Source organism: Carassius carassius, chromosome 24 (assembly GCF_963082965.1).
Source record: "Carassius carassius chromosome 24, fCarCar2.1, whole genome shotgun sequence".
Classification (NCBI taxonomy): Eukaryota; Metazoa; Chordata; class Actinopteri; order Cypriniformes; family Cyprinidae; genus Carassius; species Carassius carassius.
The window spans coordinates 7,239,315-7,257,169 of record NC_081778.1 but is presented as its reverse complement, the minus strand read 5'-3'; the positions used below and the strand labels follow the sequence as shown (position 1 = coordinate 7,257,169).

The following is a 17,855-nucleotide window of genomic DNA, read 5'->3' as shown; positions in this document are numbered from 1 at the left end:
CTTAGAAAATTTAAATCAATATATTGTTTTCTGTAAGTGAGTAAAGAAGATGATTTTCACATAATTTAGAAAGAAAAATTCTAGGCTACAAGCTCCAGTTCTCAAAAATCCTGGGAACCAATGTTCTGTATGTGTTTTATTGCCTTATTCAAGTGATTTAACATTTTTTGTTTTTCACGAACCACGCATAATTTTTTTTTTCTCAAAAACACAATTCATGTACATACATGCTGCACACATATTATTATAGCCCAGTATGTGCTAATTACAGTGAGATTAGACTTTAGCCAATTACGTATTTAAAAGCAACAAAAAAAAGCACAAATGTCAGGGCATGACAAAACTTCTCCAGGCCCCAAAAATACTTCCTGATCTGCCTGCTCCTGTTTCCTGGCAGACCCCTGGCCTTCCGTCCTGGCCATATGGGCTTGATGCAGATTTGCCAGTTCGGTCACTTAAACTTCTCTGTCTCCTGTTGTCCTGCCACCTTCAACCACATCCTGATCTTCCTCACCCCTCCCTTCATCTTGCTGAGAGGGCGGAGCTTTAGACATACTTTTCTTTAAGGCACGACTCATAATAACAGAAAAAAAACATAGCCACGAGGGGCAAAAGGAAAACAAACTAGCTTAGTGTCCTTGACTGACTGGAAACATCCCACCGCTGCCACCATATGTGAGGGACCGAGAAGTCAAGCACAAGGAACACCAGCTTTCCACTGAAAGATGGGACTTTTATTTGTACCCACCCAACCAATCATCTTTACAAACTCAGATCGGAGTTAAAATAAACCAACTACAAAAAGAAAGTACGGTTAACCATTCAGACAGAAACCAAACTACCTCCCCAAATGAACGAATCAACAGTTTATAAAGGAAAAGATGGGCCCATTACATATTAAGAAGGAAACCAATGAAACATAACATTCAACACATAACATTAAATAAATCAAACCCAAATCAAATAGAAACATTAAATCAAAATAAAGATAAACAAGAATATAAACAAAGTACCATAATTGTACAAACAACAAAAATCAGCTAATCAAAAGACATCAACTTTTCCTCATCCCCTGGGCAATTTCAACGAATAGTATATCCAGGCAGAACCATTACTGCCTAAATTCTCTGCTCCTGCTCGCACTCTAATGATCGTCACACCAGGATGCAGCTGCAGCAGACCATGCCGGAGGATCCTCACCACACACACACAGTCGATAAACTAAAACTCAAAATAGAAACAAGTGTGAGTAACATATACAAAGTAACTAATTTTTGTTACAACAATGTATATAAAAAGGATTTATGAGTGTAAACATATGCTAACCTAACAATAAAGAATTAATGAATATTGGATTATAAGTCACATTTATTTAGAACCAAGAACCAAGAGAAAACATTACCGTCTACAGCCAGAGCCCCCTCTGGCGGCTGTAGACGGTAATGTTTTCTCTTGGTTCTTGGTTCTAAATAAATGTGACTTATAGTCCAGTGCGACTTACATATGTTTTTTTCCTTATCATGACTATTTTTGGACTGATGCAACTTATACTCAGGTGCGACTTATAGTCCGAAAAATACGTTAAGTGTTATTTAGCCTGTTGATTTTTATTCATAGTATTCAGCTAACAAGGAAATATTTTGCAATAAGAGTTAGAATAAATGTGAAAGATATTTAAGACTTTTTAATTTTAATTTTTAATTTAGTTATTTCTTTTTCTTATTCTTATTCTTATTATTAACCTTATTGAAATCAAAATTACCCCAGGTCTCACACCACATCAATATTATTATTATGTATATATATATATATATATATATATATATACAACCCGAATTCCGGAAAAGTTGGGACGTTTTTTAAATTTTAATAAAATGAAAACTAAAGGAATTTCAAATCACATGAGCCAATATTTTATTCACAATAGAACATAGATAACGTAGCAAATGTTTAAACTGAGAAATTTTACACTTTTATCCACTTAATTAGCTCATTTAAAATTTAATGCCTGCTACAGGTCTCAAAAAAGTTGGCACGGGGGCAACAAATGGCTAAAAAAGCAAGCAGTTTTGAAAAGATTCAGCTGGGAGAACATCTAGTGATTAATTAAGTTAATTGATATCAGGTCTGTAACATGATTAGCTATAAAAGCTTTGCCTTAGAGAAGCAGAGTCTCTCAGAAGTAAAGATGGGCAGAGGCTCTCCAATCTGTGAAAGACTGCGTAAAAAAATTGTGGAAAACTCTAAAAACAATGTTCCTCAACGTCAAATTGCAAAGGCTTTGCAAATCTCATCATCTACAGTGCATAACATCATCAAAAGATTCCGAGAAACTGGAGAAATCTCTGTGCGTAAGGGACAAGGCCGGAGACCTTTATTGGATGCCCGTGGTCTTCGGGCTCTCAGACGACACTGCATCACTCATCGGCATGATTGTGTCAATGACATTACTAAATGGGCCCAGGAATACTTTCAGAAACCACTGTCGGTAAACACAATCCGCCGTGCCATCAGCAGATGCCAACTAAAGCTCTATCATGCAAAAAGGAAGCCATATGTGAACATGGTCCAGAAGCGCCGTCGTGTCCTGTGGGCCAAGGCTCATTTAAAATGGACTATTTCAAAGTGGAATAGTGTTTTATGGTCAGACGAGTCCAAATTTGACATTCTTGTTGGAAATCACGGACGCCGTGTCCTCCGGGCTAAAGAGGAGGGAGACCTTCCAGCATGTTATCAGCGTTCAGTTCAAAAGCCAGCATCTCTGATGGTATGGGGGTGCATAAGTGCATACGGTATGGGCAGCTTGCATGTTTTGGAAGGCTCTGTGAATGCTGAAAGGTATATAAAGGTTTTAGAGCAACATATGCTTCCCTCCAAACAACGTCTATTTCAGGGAAGGCCTTGTTTATTTCAGCAGGACAATGCAAAACCACATACTGCAGCTATAACAACAGCATGGCTTCGTCGTAGAAGAGTCCGGGTGCTAACCTGGCCTGCCTGCAGTCCAGATCTTTCACCTATAGAGAACATTTGGCGCATCATTAAACGAAAAATACGTCAAAGACGACCACGAACTCTTCAGCAGCTGGAAATCTATGTAAGGCAAGAATGGGACCAAATTCCAACAGCAAAACTCCAGCAACTCATAGCCTCAATGCCCAGACGTCTTCAAACTGTTTTGAAAAGAAAAGGAGATGCTACACCATGGTAAACATGCCCCGTCCCAACTATTTTGAGACCTGTAGCAGAAATCAAAATTGAAATGAGCTCATTTTGTGCATAAAATTGTAAACTTTCTCAGTTTAAACATTTGCTATGTTATCTATGTTCTATTGTGAATAAAATATTGGCTCATGTGATTTGAAAGTCTTTTAGTTTTCATTTTATTAAAATTTAAAAAACGTCCCAACTTTTCCGGAATTCGGGTTGTATATATATATATATATATAGATAGATAGATATATATATATAGATATAAATATATATATATATATATATATTTTTTTTTTTACCAGCAACGTTCTATTCACAGTGTTTTAGACCCTTTATTTTCTTTTAAACCCTCACTTATCATTCTTTGCTTTTTGCCCTCCTTAAAAACAACCATATAATCTTATACGTGAATGTACTATTTAAAATTAGTTATAAAACAGTAGCTCCTGGCAACGGGGATAGGTAGTATGTTTCATGAACATAGCTTCAAACAATACAATTTATGAGACTAATATCATGTTTTTCTCCAAAATCCCTATATAACATCAGTCATGTTTGAAACCCTTAGCTTCTGTGGTTCCATGTTGCTTCTTATCTCAGTTAGACAGAAAACAATAGTTATAAACATCTTAACTGTGATACAAGCTGTCAATTCAATGTCAATGTCAATGTCACCTTTATTTATATAGCGCTTTAAACAAAATACATTGCGTCAAAGCAACTGAACAACATTCATTAGGAAAACAGTGTCAATAATGCAAAAATGATAGTTAAAGACAGTTCATCATTGGATTCAGTTATGTCATCTCTGTTCAGTTAAATATTGTCTGTGCATTTATTTGCAATCAAGTCAACGATATCGCTGTAGATGAAGTGTCCCCAACTAAGCAAGCCAGAGGCGACAGCGGCAAGGAACCGAAACTCCATCGGTGACAGAATGGAGAAAAAAACCATGGGAGAAACCAGGCTCAGTTAGGGGGCCAGTTCTCCTCTGACCAGACAAAACCAGTAGTTCAATTCCAGGCTGCAGCAAAGTCAGATTGTGCAGAAGAATCATCTGTTTCCTGTGGTCTTGTCCTGGTGCTCCTCTGAGACAAGGTCTTTACAGGGGATCTGTATCTGGGGCTCTAGTTGTCCTGGTCTCCACTGTCTTTCAGGGATGTAGAGGTCCTTTCTAGGTGCTGATCCAGCATCTGATCTGGATACGTACTGGATCCGGGTGACTGCAGTGACCCTCTGATCTGGACACAGACTGGATCTGGTGGCCACGTTGACCTCGGAACAAGAGAGAAACAGACAAATATTAGCGTAGATGCCATTCTTCTAATGATGTAGCAAGTACATAGGGTGTTATGGGAAGTGTTTCCGGTTCCGGTTTACCTAATTAATGCAGCCTAAAAATCCTTTAATGGATTTGGATAATAAAAGCATATTAGTATGTTATGTGTATGCCAGGTTAAAGAGATGGGTCTTTAATCTAGATTTAAACTGCAAGAGTGTGTCTGCCTCCCGAACAATGTTAGGTAGGTTATTCCAGAGTTTGGGCGCCAAATAGGAAAAGGATCTGCCGCCTGCAGTTGATTTTGATATTCTAGGTATTATCAAATTGCCTGAGTTTTGAGAACGTAGCGGACGTAGAGGATTATAATGTAAAAGGAGCTCATTCAAATAATGAGGTGCTAAACCATTCAGGGCTTTATAAGTAATAAGCAATATTTTAAAATCTATGCGATGCTTGATAGGGAGCCAGTGCAGTGTTGACAGGACCGGGCTAATATGGTCATACTTCCTGGTTTTAGTAAGAACTCTTGCTGCTGCATTTTGGACTAGCTGTAGTTTGTTTACTAAGCGTGCAGAACAACCACCCAATAAAGCATTACAATAATCTAACCTTGAGGTCATAAATGCATGGATTAACATTTCTGCATTTGACATTGAGAGCATAGGCCGTAATTTAGATATATTTTTGAGATGGAAAAATGCAGTTTTACAAATGCTAGAAACGTGGCTTTCTAAGGAAAGATTGCGATCAAATAGCACACCTAGGTTCCTAACTGATGACGAAGAATTGACAGAGCAACCATCAGGTCTTAGACAGTGTTCTAGTTTATTACAAGCAGAGTTTTTAGGTCCTATAATTAACACCTCTGTTTTTTCAGAATTTAGCAGTAAGAAATTACTCGTCATCCAGTTTTTTTATATCGACTATGCAATCCATTAGTTTTTCAAATTGGTGTGTTTCACCGGGCTGCGAAGAAATATAGAGCTGAGTATCATCAGCATAACAGTGAAAGCTAACACCATGTTTCTTGATGATATCTCCCAAGGGTAACATATAAAGCGTGAAGAGTAGCGGCCCTAGTACTGAGCCTTGAGGTACTCCATACTGCACTTGTGATCGATAGGATACATCTTCATTCACTGCTACGAACTGATGGCGGTCATATAAGTACGATTTAAACCATGCTAATGCACTTCCACTGATGCCAACAAAGTGTTCAAGTCTATGCAAAAGAATGTTGTGGTCAATTGTGTCAAATGCAGCACTAAGATCCAATAAAACTAATAGAGAGATACACCCACGATCAGATGATAAGAGCAGATCATTTGTAACTCTAAGGAGAGCAGTCTCAGTACTATGATACGGTCTAAATCCTGACTGGAAATCCTCACATATACCATTTTTCTCTAAGAAGGAATATAATTGTGTGGATACCACCTTTTCTAGTATCTTGGACAGAAAAGGGAGATTCGAGATTGGTCTATAATTAACTAGTTCTTTGGGGTCAAGTTGTGGTTTTTTGATGAGAGGCTTAATAACAGCCAGTTTGAAGGTTTTGGGGACATATCCTAATGACAATGAGGAATTAATAATAGTCAGAAGAGGATCTATGACTTCTGGAAGCACCTCTTTTAGGAGCTTAGATGGTATAGGGTCTAACATACATGTTGTTGGTTTAGATGATTTAACAAGTTTATACAATTCTTCCTCTCCTATGGTAGAGAATGAGTGGAACTGTTCTTCAGGGGGTCTATAGTGCACTGTCTGATGTGATACTGTAGCTGACGGCTGAATGGTTGCAATTTTATCTCTAATAGTATCGATTTTAGAAGTAAAGTAGTTCATAAAGTCATTACTGCTGTGGTGTTGGGAAATGTCAACACTTGTTGAGGCTTTATTTTTCGTTAATTTAGCCACTGTATTGAATAAATACCTGGGGTTATGTTTGTTTTCTTCTAAAAGAGAAGAAAAGTAATCGGATCTAGCAGTTTTTAATGCTTTTCTGTAGGATATGTTACTTTCCCGCCAAGCAATACGAAATACCTCTAGTTTTGTTTTCCTCCAGCTGCGCTCCATTTTTCTGGCTGCTCTCTTTAGGGTGCGAGTATGCTCATTATACCATGGTGTCAAACTGTTTTCCTTAACCTTCCTTAAGCGTAAAGGAGCAACTTTATTTAAAGTGCTAGAAAAGAGAGAGTCCATAGTTTCTGTTACATCATTAAGTTGTTCTGAGGTTTTGGATATGCTAAAGAATTTGGATACATCAGGAAGATAACTTAAAAAGCAGTCTTTTGTGTTAGAAGTGATGGTTCTTCCATACTTGTAACAAGAAGTAGAATTTACAATTTTGGCTATATGAATTTTGCAAAGAACTAAATAATGATCTGAGATATCATCACTTGGCTGAATAATTTCAACACCATCAACATCAATTCCATGTGACAGTATTAAATCTAGAGTATGATTTCGACAATGAGTAGGTCCTGAAACGTGTTGTCTAACACCAATAGAGTTCAGAATGTCTATAAATGCTGATCCCAATGCATCGTTTTCATTATCAACATGGATATTAAAATCACCAACTATTAAAACTTTATCTGCAGCCAGACCTAACTCGGATGTAAAATCACCAAACTCTTTAATAAAGTCTGTATGGTGCCCTGGTGGCCTGTATACAGTAGCCAGTACAAACATAACAGGGGATTTATCATTAACATTTGTTTCTTTGGATAATGTTATATGAAGTACCATTATTTCAAACGAGTTATACTTGTAGCCTGCCCTCTGAGAAATCCTGAAAACGTTGTTATAAATTGTAGCAACACCTCCACCTTTGCCTTTTAGATGTGGCTCATGTTTATAACAGTAATCTTGGGGGGTGGACTCATTTAAAATAATGTAATCATCAGGTTTTAGCCAGGTTTCTGTCAAACAGAGTACATCTATATTATGATCAGTGATCATATTATTTACAAAAAGTGTTTTCGTAGAAAGGGATCTGATATTCAATAAGCCAAGCTTTATCATTTGTTTATCCATATTGCTTCTGTTTTTTATTTGTTGAACCTCAATTAAATTGTTAATCTTAACTTGGTTTGGACGTTTTTTGTATTTTCTAGTTCGGGGAACAGACACAGTCTCTATAGTGTGATATCTAGGTGAAAGAGTCTCTATGTGCTGAGAATTAACTGACTTCTGTGACGGGAGGCAGCTAGCAGACGGTCGGTTTAGCCAGTCTGTCTGCTTCCTGACCTGGGCCCCAGTTAGTCAAGTATAAACACTAAGACTATTTGCCATATTTCTAGAGAGAAGAGTGGCGCCACCCCAAGAGGGATGAAGACCATCTCTTTTAAACAGGTCAGGTCTGCCCCAAAAGCTCGTCCAATTGTCTATGAAACCTATGTTATTCTGTGGGCACCACTTAGACATCCAGCCATTGAGTGATGACAATCTGCTATGCATCTCATCACCACGGTAAGCAGGGAGGGGACCAGAGCATATTACAGTGTCTGACATCGTGCTTGCAAGTTCACACACCTCTTTAATGTTATTTTTAGTGATCTCCGACTGGCGAAGTCGAACATCATTAGCGCCGGCATGAATAACAATCTTACTGTATTTACGTTTAGCATTAGCAAGCACTTTTAAATTTGCCAAGATGTCAGGCACTCTGGCTCCCGGTAAACATTTGACTAGGTTAGCTGGTGTGTCTATATTCACGTTCCGTACAATAGAATCACCAATAACTAGAGCACTTTCATCAGGTTTCTCAGTGGGTGCATCACTGAGTGGGGAGAACCTGTTTAATGTTTTGATCGGAACAGAAGAGCGGTGTTTTGACCCACGACTACGCTGCCTCACCGTCACCCAGTTGCCCTGCTGCTGGGGCTCTGTTTCCGGAACCGAACAATGTACAGGAATCCCTGAGCTAGACGCATCCAAAGCCGTATCTAGAGCCCTAACATTCTTACTGTCCTCAATTAAAGTTTGGATGCGTGTCTCTAATTCTGAAATCTTCTCTGTCAGCCTACCTATTTCCCTGCATTTATCACATGTGAATCCCTCATCAGCGACAGAGATAGATAAACTGTACATGTGGCAAGAGGTGCAAGTAACAATGACGGGAGAAGCCATTACTCACCGTGCTTGATGAAATATTCTTACTGCGGTTGTTTGATGAACTTGTGAAAAACTGGAGCGAGGGAGAGGAGAAAAGAAAACAGCGATAGGTTTGAATGAAAACGCTAATGACAAGCTAACAAGTGCTAACGCTTTGCAGGTGTACTGCACTCACGGATAAAGATAAAGATTCTAGAGAAAAAATAAAATAAAAACAGCTACACGGAGCTACAATTTGCTACAGAAGGCCAACAGGGAGTAGAGAAAACACTGTCCCTCAACACTGAAAAATTCGTGTTGCATTGCAGTTGGGTGTTCATTGTATTCCACGTTTCATCAGTCAAAGCATCTCTATCTTAGGGTGCTTTCACAATTGGTTCACTTGCCTGGTCCGAACCCGAGTTCGGTTGCTCCCCCTGCCCCCGCTGGACTGTGTTCATATCATAATATTTGAGTCCGAACCGCGGTTCGCTTGCGTCATCAAGCCAGCAGCTGTTTACCCCGTTGCTTGGTAACGACAGCGCAGGAAAAGGCGGAAAATGCATATTACTCTCTGCACTTTTATGTATTATGTTTTTGAACCGTTCATTTTGTTTATAAAGCTTTGGTACATAACGGCACTTGCGTTTGCGATTGTGTTCACATAAGCAGCGAACTGCTTTTTTACTCTTACTTGAGTCATATTATTTTTCAGGACTTTTACTTTTACTTAAGTATAATTTCTTAGTACTTTTTCCACCACTACTTTGTGACTTGTTGGTGCAGAGCGTGGTGTTCGGGTCTCGACACTGGATTCTAGTTAGGATTCGTTTTGCATTCCGTGTGTTCATTCACTCACCGGGTGCTCGGGTCTTATGACACTCTCTGTCTTTCTAGTGAGCACATGGGGTTTGTTTTATTATTCATGTCATGTGCTCATATCTAAAAGTGACATGACATGATATTCAGCCAAGTATAGTGACCCATACTTTTCGTGCTCTGCATTTAACCCATCCAAAGTGCACACACACAGCAGTGAACACACACCAGTAGCAGTGGGCAGCCATTTATGCTGCGGCGCATGGAGAGGAGTTGGGGGTTCGGTGCCTCAAGGGCACCTAAGTCGTGGTATTGCCGGCCCGAGACTCCAACCCACAACCCTAGCGTTAGGACTCAACTTCCCCCGTGTATCCCGCCCCTCTCATTATCTGATCATTGATTTATTTGCACCAGCTGTTTACCTGATTGCTTTTTGACAGTTGAATTGTATTTCTTAATGTCTTCTTCACTGTTTAATGTCCTGTATTGTTTTAATAATAAAAAGGGTGCATTGTGATTTTTTTTTCTGTTTTGTCAGTTGGACTTTTAAGGTTACTGGATAAAAAAATAAAAATAAAATAATGGTGTAACTAAACCAGTGTAAATTTTCAGTGTAGCAAGTCTAAACTAAAATTAGTTCCAATACGTAATTACAATAGTAAAAAATAGATTAAAGAATAGTTAATCAATTGTAAAATCTAGATTTTAGATAGACTAAAGGTGGATAAATAACTCTTAGAAAAAAAAAGAGTAACCCACAGCAACCTCTGAAAGTGAAACATTTTTCAATTATTTTCAATTAACTCATTTCAATTATAATTTTCCTAATATAAATTTTCCAGTATAATTAGAAATTACCTTTGATATCTATCTGTTCAGTCAATCTCACATTGCTGCTCCTATGAACCTACAGTACTGGTCTACGTTTTTCCTTGTATGACTTGGGTGTTCATTCAGCTGTGGTGTCCTGGTGACCTGGGGTAAGCACTGCACCTGCAATAATGAAAATATTATTACTGTTATTATCCTCTGCACTCATTTATACTATTGAACTGCCATTGCTGGCTTGTGCTCAAGCTGTAAATAAAAGTCATAAAAGTATTTTATATTACAGATTAAAGTTAAAGTGTTTTTATTAGTACCCAAGGGTACATTTGTTATGCAGACAGGGGATTCAGGAATCGATGATAAAAAGAAAAACAAAATGCATAAAACATAAATCATGTATTAAAACATATACCATTATAATAGGCTGCTAACTATAAATAAATAAATCTTCTAAGAAAAAATAAATAAAAGGGAAAAAAATAACATGTAAAGGTCATGAGAATGTGCATCTACACACAAACAACACACCCTCTCTCCAACCCCTCAAAAGCATAAAGTGCCATGCATGGTAAAGTATATAATGTCATGCTATTATTTAATAATGCAATTGCTGGCGGTTCAAATGTATTCCTGTATCATTTAGTTCTCCACCTATGGTCCACAAACCAATAACAGGAATGGAAGAGCGGAAATTCATCATGTACTGTAAAGGATGCGAATATAGAACTCACACACCACTGTAGCTGCTAAACTGCTAGGAGAAGAGACCTGCTAGTAGAATGCTGTGATATACCTTTGAAGACTGTGAGTGTACCTATCCAGGAAGGAGAGAATTACATTCAACTTCCTTTTGTTGCATTTACAAAGAAGGTTGTAAATTGCTGGGAGAGTTAAGGTGTTAGTTCACCCAAAAATGAAAATTATGTAATTAATAACTCACCCTCATGTCGTTTCAAACCAGTAAGATCTCAATTTATCTTCGGAACACAGTTTAAGATATTTTAGATTTAGTCCGAGAGCTCTCAGTCCCTCCATTGAAACTGAGTGTATGGTATACTGTCCATGTCCAGAAAGGTAAGAAAAACATCATCAAAGTAGTCCATGTGACATCAAAGAATCAGTTAGAATATTTTGAAGCATCGAATATACATTTTGGTCTAAAAATAGTAAAAACTACGACTTTATTCAGCATTGTTTTCTCTTCCGTGTCTGTTGTGAGAGAGTTCAAAACAAAGCAGTTTGTCATATCTGGTTCGCGAACGAATCATTTGATGTAGCCGGTTCTTTTTGAACCAGTTCACCAAATCGAACTGAATCATTTTAAACGGTTCGCGTATCCAATACGCATTAATCCACAAATGACTTAAGCTGTTAACTTTTTTAATGTGGCTGACACTCCCTCTGAGTTCAAAGAAACCAATATCCCGGAGTAATTCATGTACTCAAACAGTACAATGACTGAACTGCTGTGAAGAGAGTACTGAAGATGAACACCGAGCCGAGCCAGATGATGACTCGTTCACGAGTCAAGAACTGGTTGCATCGGTTTTCGGATCACCAGTAGTTCTTTCGGACAGTTCGATTCAATAAACCGGTTGAAGAAAACGGTTCACCGGTTCTTTTGCGCTCGACATAATGGCGTCCTTGGCGATGATTGCCCTTCATTCAAGCCTTCGGTTTACCCGTGCTCATAACATTAGCACAGAATCAGTTCAGAATCAATCACCAAAAGAATCAGTTCGGTTCAGACGCTCTGTGTGTCGGTCTGTTTCACGCTGAATCACACATGCGCAGTATCATCAGTTCATCGGTTCTTGAATTGGACACGTCTGACAGAAACGGTTCTTGACTCGTGAACGAGTCATTATCTGGCTCGGCTCGGTGTTCATCTTCAGTTCTCTCTTCACAGCAGTTCAGTCAGTGTACTGTTTGAGTAAATTAATTACTCCAGGATATTCAATTCAATTCAATTCAAGTTTATTTGTATAGCGCTTTTTACAATACAAATCGTTACAAAGCAACTTTACAGAAAATTATGTTTCTACAATATTTAGTAGTAGCTAGTAGTTTGTGCACGTTTGACAGGATTTTAGAAAAATAAAAATAATAATAATAATACAAGACGTAGTCAGCTAGATGATGAACTATCAATATTATTAATTAATAGTAATTATATGATGCAGTCACACATGTAGCAATAATTGTTAGTTCTGTTTGTTGATTCAAGGTTAGGATCATCTGGGGTCCTCTGAGGGTCAGCATCATCTCTTCTCAGGTGTTCTGGATCCAGACTGGAGCTTGTGTAAATCCTAGTTACCACGGGATGTAAATCCCGTGGCAAAACATAGAAACAAGATAGAGACATCATTAGCATAGCTGCTGATCCAACAAAGTAAAATTAGTTTAACCCAAGCTAAAGAATAAAAATGCAGATGCAACTACACTCACAATTTAAGAGATACATTATTCGAATGCTTGGCGAAAGAGATGCGTTTTTAATCTAGATTTAAACAGAGAGAGTGTGTCTGAACCCCGAACATTATCAGGAAGGCTATTCCAGAGTTTGGGAGCCAAATGTGAAAAAGCTCTACCTCCTTTAGTGGACTTTGCTATCCTAGGAACTACCAAAAGTCCAGCGTTTTGTGACCTTAGGGTGCGTGATGGGTTGTAGCGTGGTAGAAGGCTAGTTAGGTACGCAGGAGCTAAACCATTTAGGGCCTTATAGGTAAGTAATGATAATTTGTAACAGATACGGAACTTAATAGGTAGCCAGTGCAGAGACTGTAAAATTGGGGTAATATGATCATATTTTCTTGACCTGGTAAGGACTCTAGCTGCTGCATTTTGGACTACCTGTAGCTTGTTTATTGACGAAGCAGGACAACCACCTAGAAGTGCATTACAATAGTCCAGTCTAGAGGTCATGAATGCATGAACTAGCTTTTCTGCATCAGAAACAGATAACATGTTTCGTAGCTTGGCAATGTTTCTAAGATGGAAGAATGCAGTTTTTGTAACATTGGAAATATGATTTTCAAAAGACAAATTGCTGTCTAATATAACACCCAGATTTCTGACTGTAGAGGAAGTAACAGTACATCCGTCTAGTTGCAGATTGTAATCTACAAGATTCTGTGTGGTGTTTTTTGGTCCAATAATTAATATCTCTGTCTTATCCGAATTTAATTGGAGAAAATTATTTGTCATCCAATCTTTTACATTTTTAACACACTCTGTTAGCTTAGATAATTGGGAAGTTTCATCTGGTCTCGTTGAAATATATAGCTGAGTATCATCAGCATAACAGTGGAAGCTTATTCCGTATTTTCTAATAATATTACCAAGGGGCAACATGTATATTGAAAATAGAAGGGGACCTAGGACGGATCCTTGTGGCACTCCATATTTTACTGATGATAAATGAGATGACACCCCATTTAAGTAAACAAAATGGTAGCGATCGGACAGGTAGGATCTAAACCATCTTAGAGCCTGCCCTTGAATACCTGTATAGTTTTGTAATCGATCTATGAGTATGTCATGATCTATGGTGTCGAACGCAGCACTAAGATCAAGTAAGACTAGAAATGAGATGCAGCCTTGATCTGACGCAAGAAGCAGGTCATTTGTAATTTTAACAAGTGCAGTTTCTGTGCTATGGTGGGGCCTAAAACCTGACTGAAATTCTTCATACAGATCATTTTTATGCAGGAAGGTGCTCAATTGAGCAGACACAACTTTTTCTAAAATTTTAGACATAAATGGAAGATTTGAAATAGGCCTATAATTTGCCAGTACACTAGGATCTAGTTTTGGTTTCTTAATAAGAGGCTTGATAACCGCCAGCTTGAATGGTTTTGGGACGTGACCTAAAGATAACGACGAGTTAATGATATTGAGAAGCGGTTCTTCGGCTACAGGTAACAGCTCTTTTAGTAATTTAGTGGGTACAGGATCTAATAAACATGTTGTTGGTTTAGATACAGTGATAAGTTTATTTAGCTCTTCCTGTCCTATATTTGTAAAGCACTGCAGTTTATCTTTGGGTGCGATGGATGAAACTGAAGTGTTAGACGCTGTAGAATCTACATTCGCTATTGTATTTCTAATGTTATCTATTTTATCAGTGAAGAAATTCATAAAGTCATTACTATTTAACGTTGGTGGAATATTTGAATCAGGTGGCGTCTGGTAATTTGTTAATTTAGCCACTGTGCTAAATAAAAACCTTGGATTGTTTTGGTTATTTTCAATGAGTTTGTGGATATGCTCTGCCCTAGCAGTTTTTAGAGCCTGTCTATAGCTGGACATACTGTTTTTCCATGCAATTTTAAAAACTTCCAAGTTAGTTTTTCTCCATTTGCGTTCAAGACTACGAGTTACTTTCTTGAGAGAGTGAGTATTACTGTTATACCATGGCACAGTACGTTTTTCTCTAACCTTTTTCAATTTGATGGGGGCAACAGCTTCTAATGTATTAGAGAAAATAGTGCCCATGTTGTCAGTAATTTCGTCTAATTCATGTGTATTTTTGGGTACAAATAGCAGTTGAGATAGATCAGGCAGGTTATTTGCGAATCTGTCTTTGGTGGCTGGAACAATAGTTCTGCCCAGACGGTAACGCTGAGACATATAGTTAATATCAGTTATACACAGCATGCACGATACAAGGAAATGGTCTGTAATATCATCACATTGGGGTACAATATCTATAGCAGTAAGATCGATTCCATGCGATATAATTAGATCTAGTGTATGATTAAAACGATGAGTGGGCCCGGTGACATTTTGCTTGACTCCAAAGGAGTTTATTAGGTCAGTAAACGCAAGTCCTAATGTATCATTTGCATTATCAACGTGAATATTAAAATCTCCCATGATTAGCGCCTTATCAACTGTAACTAGAAGGTCTGAGAGGAAATCTGCAAATTCTTTTAGGAATTCTGTATACGGCCCTGGTGGTCTATACACAGTAGCCAGAGCAAGAGATACATTAGATTTCTTTTGCATGTCTGACAGTGTAACATTTAGCAGAAGTATTTCAAAAAAGAGTTAAACCTGTATCCTGTTTTCTGGGTAACATTGAGAATATCACTATATATTGTTGCAACACCTCCTCCACGACCAGTCTGACGGGGCTCATGCTTATAACAGTAGTTTGGTGGAGTAGACTCATTTAGACCAAAATAATCATTTGGTTTTAGCCAGGTTTCAGTCAAGCAGAGTACATCAAAACTATTTTCTGTGATCATTTCATTTACAATAACTGCTTTGGGTGTGAGTGATCTAAAACTTTGAGCCCAAACTTTAAAAATTGTTTTTGTTCATTTACTTTACATTTTTCTGGTTTAATTACGATAAGATTTTTTCTAGATCCTACATTATATTTTGACCTCACTATCCGGGGAACAGACACAGTCTTAATAGTTTTTACAGCACAAGTACTTTTATCATTTAAGCGGGTGGAACAAAACTCATCATAATAGTTATTAGAGAATTGTCTTACTAGTCACATGGAGCGAAGTGTCCTGGAGATGTTGTCAGAGAGCAGCTCCGCTCCGATTCTGCTGGGGTGTAATCCATCAGCGCGAAACAGCCTAGGACGCTCCCAGAAAAGATTCCAGTTATTAACAAATAGCAGTTTCTGTTCTTTACACCATGACAACAACCATTCATTTAAAGCAAAAAGTCTACTGAACCTTTCGTGTCCTCGTCGATACGTGGGCAGTGGTCCTGACACGACGATCGTCGCCGCGGGCGTCGTGCTGCGAACCGTCTCGATCAGGCTGCTGAAGTCCCTCTTCAGCGTCGCCGTCTGCCGCAGCGTGGTGTCGTTAACCCCGGCGTGAAGCACGACCGCTCTGGGGCTCTCGTCGACCTTCAGGATCGCGGGTATCTGCGCAGAAACATCGAGAACACGAGCACCAGGCAAACAATGAGTGTGCACTTTACCTTCGGCTAACGTAGCACTTACGTGTCGGACGATGGAGTCTCCGATGATCACAGCGTCGCGTCCTGTCTCGCGGAGGGGAGCGAAGCGGTTCCGGATGGAGATGTCGAAGGCAGGAGGGGGAGAAGTCGTCGCCCGGGACCCGGCTCGCGTCCTCCGCTGTGGATGCACCCAGGGTCCGTGGTGTCCCGGCGTCGCAGTGAAGGACATCTGGGAAGATCGCGTCCTGGGTGCACCGGGCCTGTGCAGAGAAACACACGGAGTAGACGTGGTGGGACTGTTAACAGATCGCTGTATACTTACCCCGGACTATATTGGTTTGTTTAAACTCAGAGGGAGTGTTACCCACATTAAAAAAGTTAACAGCTTAAGTCATTTGTGGATTAATGCGTATTGGAGTCGCGAACCGTTTAAAACGATTCAGTTCGATTTGGTGAACTGGTTCAAAAAGATCCGGTTACATTGAATGATTCGTTCGCGAACCTGATATGACAAACTGCTTTGTTTTGAACTCTCTCACAACAGACATGGAAAAGAAGATAATGCTGAATAAAGTCGTAGTTTTTGCTACTTTTGGAACAAAATGTATTTTCGATGCTTCAAAAAATTCTGACTGACCCTCTGATGTCACATGGACTACTTTCATGATGTTTTTCTTACCTTTCTGGACAGTATACCGTACACAGAGTTTCAATGGAGGGACTGAGAGCTCTCGGACTAAATCTAAAATATCTTAATCTGTGTTCCAAAGATAAATGGAGGTCTTACTGGTTTGGAATGACATGAGGGTGAGTTATTAATGACACAATTTTCATTTTTGGGTGAACCAACCCTTTAAGGAGTTCCACCATCATCTACGTCATTAGATCCATGATCGAAAAAACTACCAAAACTTGTACCACCCAGAAGTAAGATTTTCGGCACAGAATCTCCCATTCATCCAAATTGGCCATGTTTAGCACGAAAATCCATCTCTTTAACACTGAACAACTCGGAATCCATGAAACACCATTGTATCCCCCCTTTAAGCAAATGTGTGATACATACGACCCCTTGCAGCACGAGGAGCATGTACTATGCATTAAAGCTGTAAGTTGCATAATGGAGGGTGGTAGTCCAGCAGAGGAAGTATACAGCCTTGGGAAACTTAGGATGATGTCCAGTCTGAATGAAAATACTCCATATAAATACCTCAGTCGGAATAAAATTGCCCAAACCGAAATGGTAATCTGTTGAGAGGGGTGGGATAACCTTCTATAACCGAACTAAATTAAAATTCTGCCATGTTAACATGTTAAACTGATTACTTGTATCTATGTAACCACATCAATAGTCATAGTCATCAGAATGGGAACATGATGTCGGCAACGCTGTGAATTCAGTGAGGTCTTAATTCCAAGGAAGTGTGAGCAGTTATTAAAAATATTAATGCAACTGTGGGCGTGTTTTTCTCTCTCTCTCTCTCTCTCTCTCTCTCTCTGGTAATTTGCATATCATCGTAGGCCACTTTGTATGTCCCAATTCGAAAGCACGAGCACGTGTAAACATCATATCGGATTAGATAACATCTCATGTAAACAGTCCACCGAATCTTTAAATCTGAATGAATAAATAAAATACATGTAAACGTGGCTATTGAGATCACGTTCTTATAAGCCTATGTAT

The 17,855-nt window shown here is 38.8% G+C and overlaps 1 protein-coding gene across 1 annotated transcript in view; it reads right to left on the bottom strand.

The window, feature by feature from the left end:
- LOC132102762 (uncharacterized) overlaps positions 1–16,488 on the bottom strand; it is a 362,857-nt gene extending 346,369 nt beyond the window's left edge. Inside the window, exon 1 of the mRNA XM_059507400.1 lies at positions 15,747–16,488. Coding sequence (XP_059363383.1) covers positions 15,750–16,400 — 651 coding nt within the window. The 5' untranslated portion in view covers positions 16,401–16,488 and the 3' untranslated portion in view covers positions 15,747–15,749. The remainder of the gene's footprint in view (positions 1–15,746) is intronic.
- Between the last annotated feature and the right edge of the window lie 1,367 nt (positions 16,489–17,855).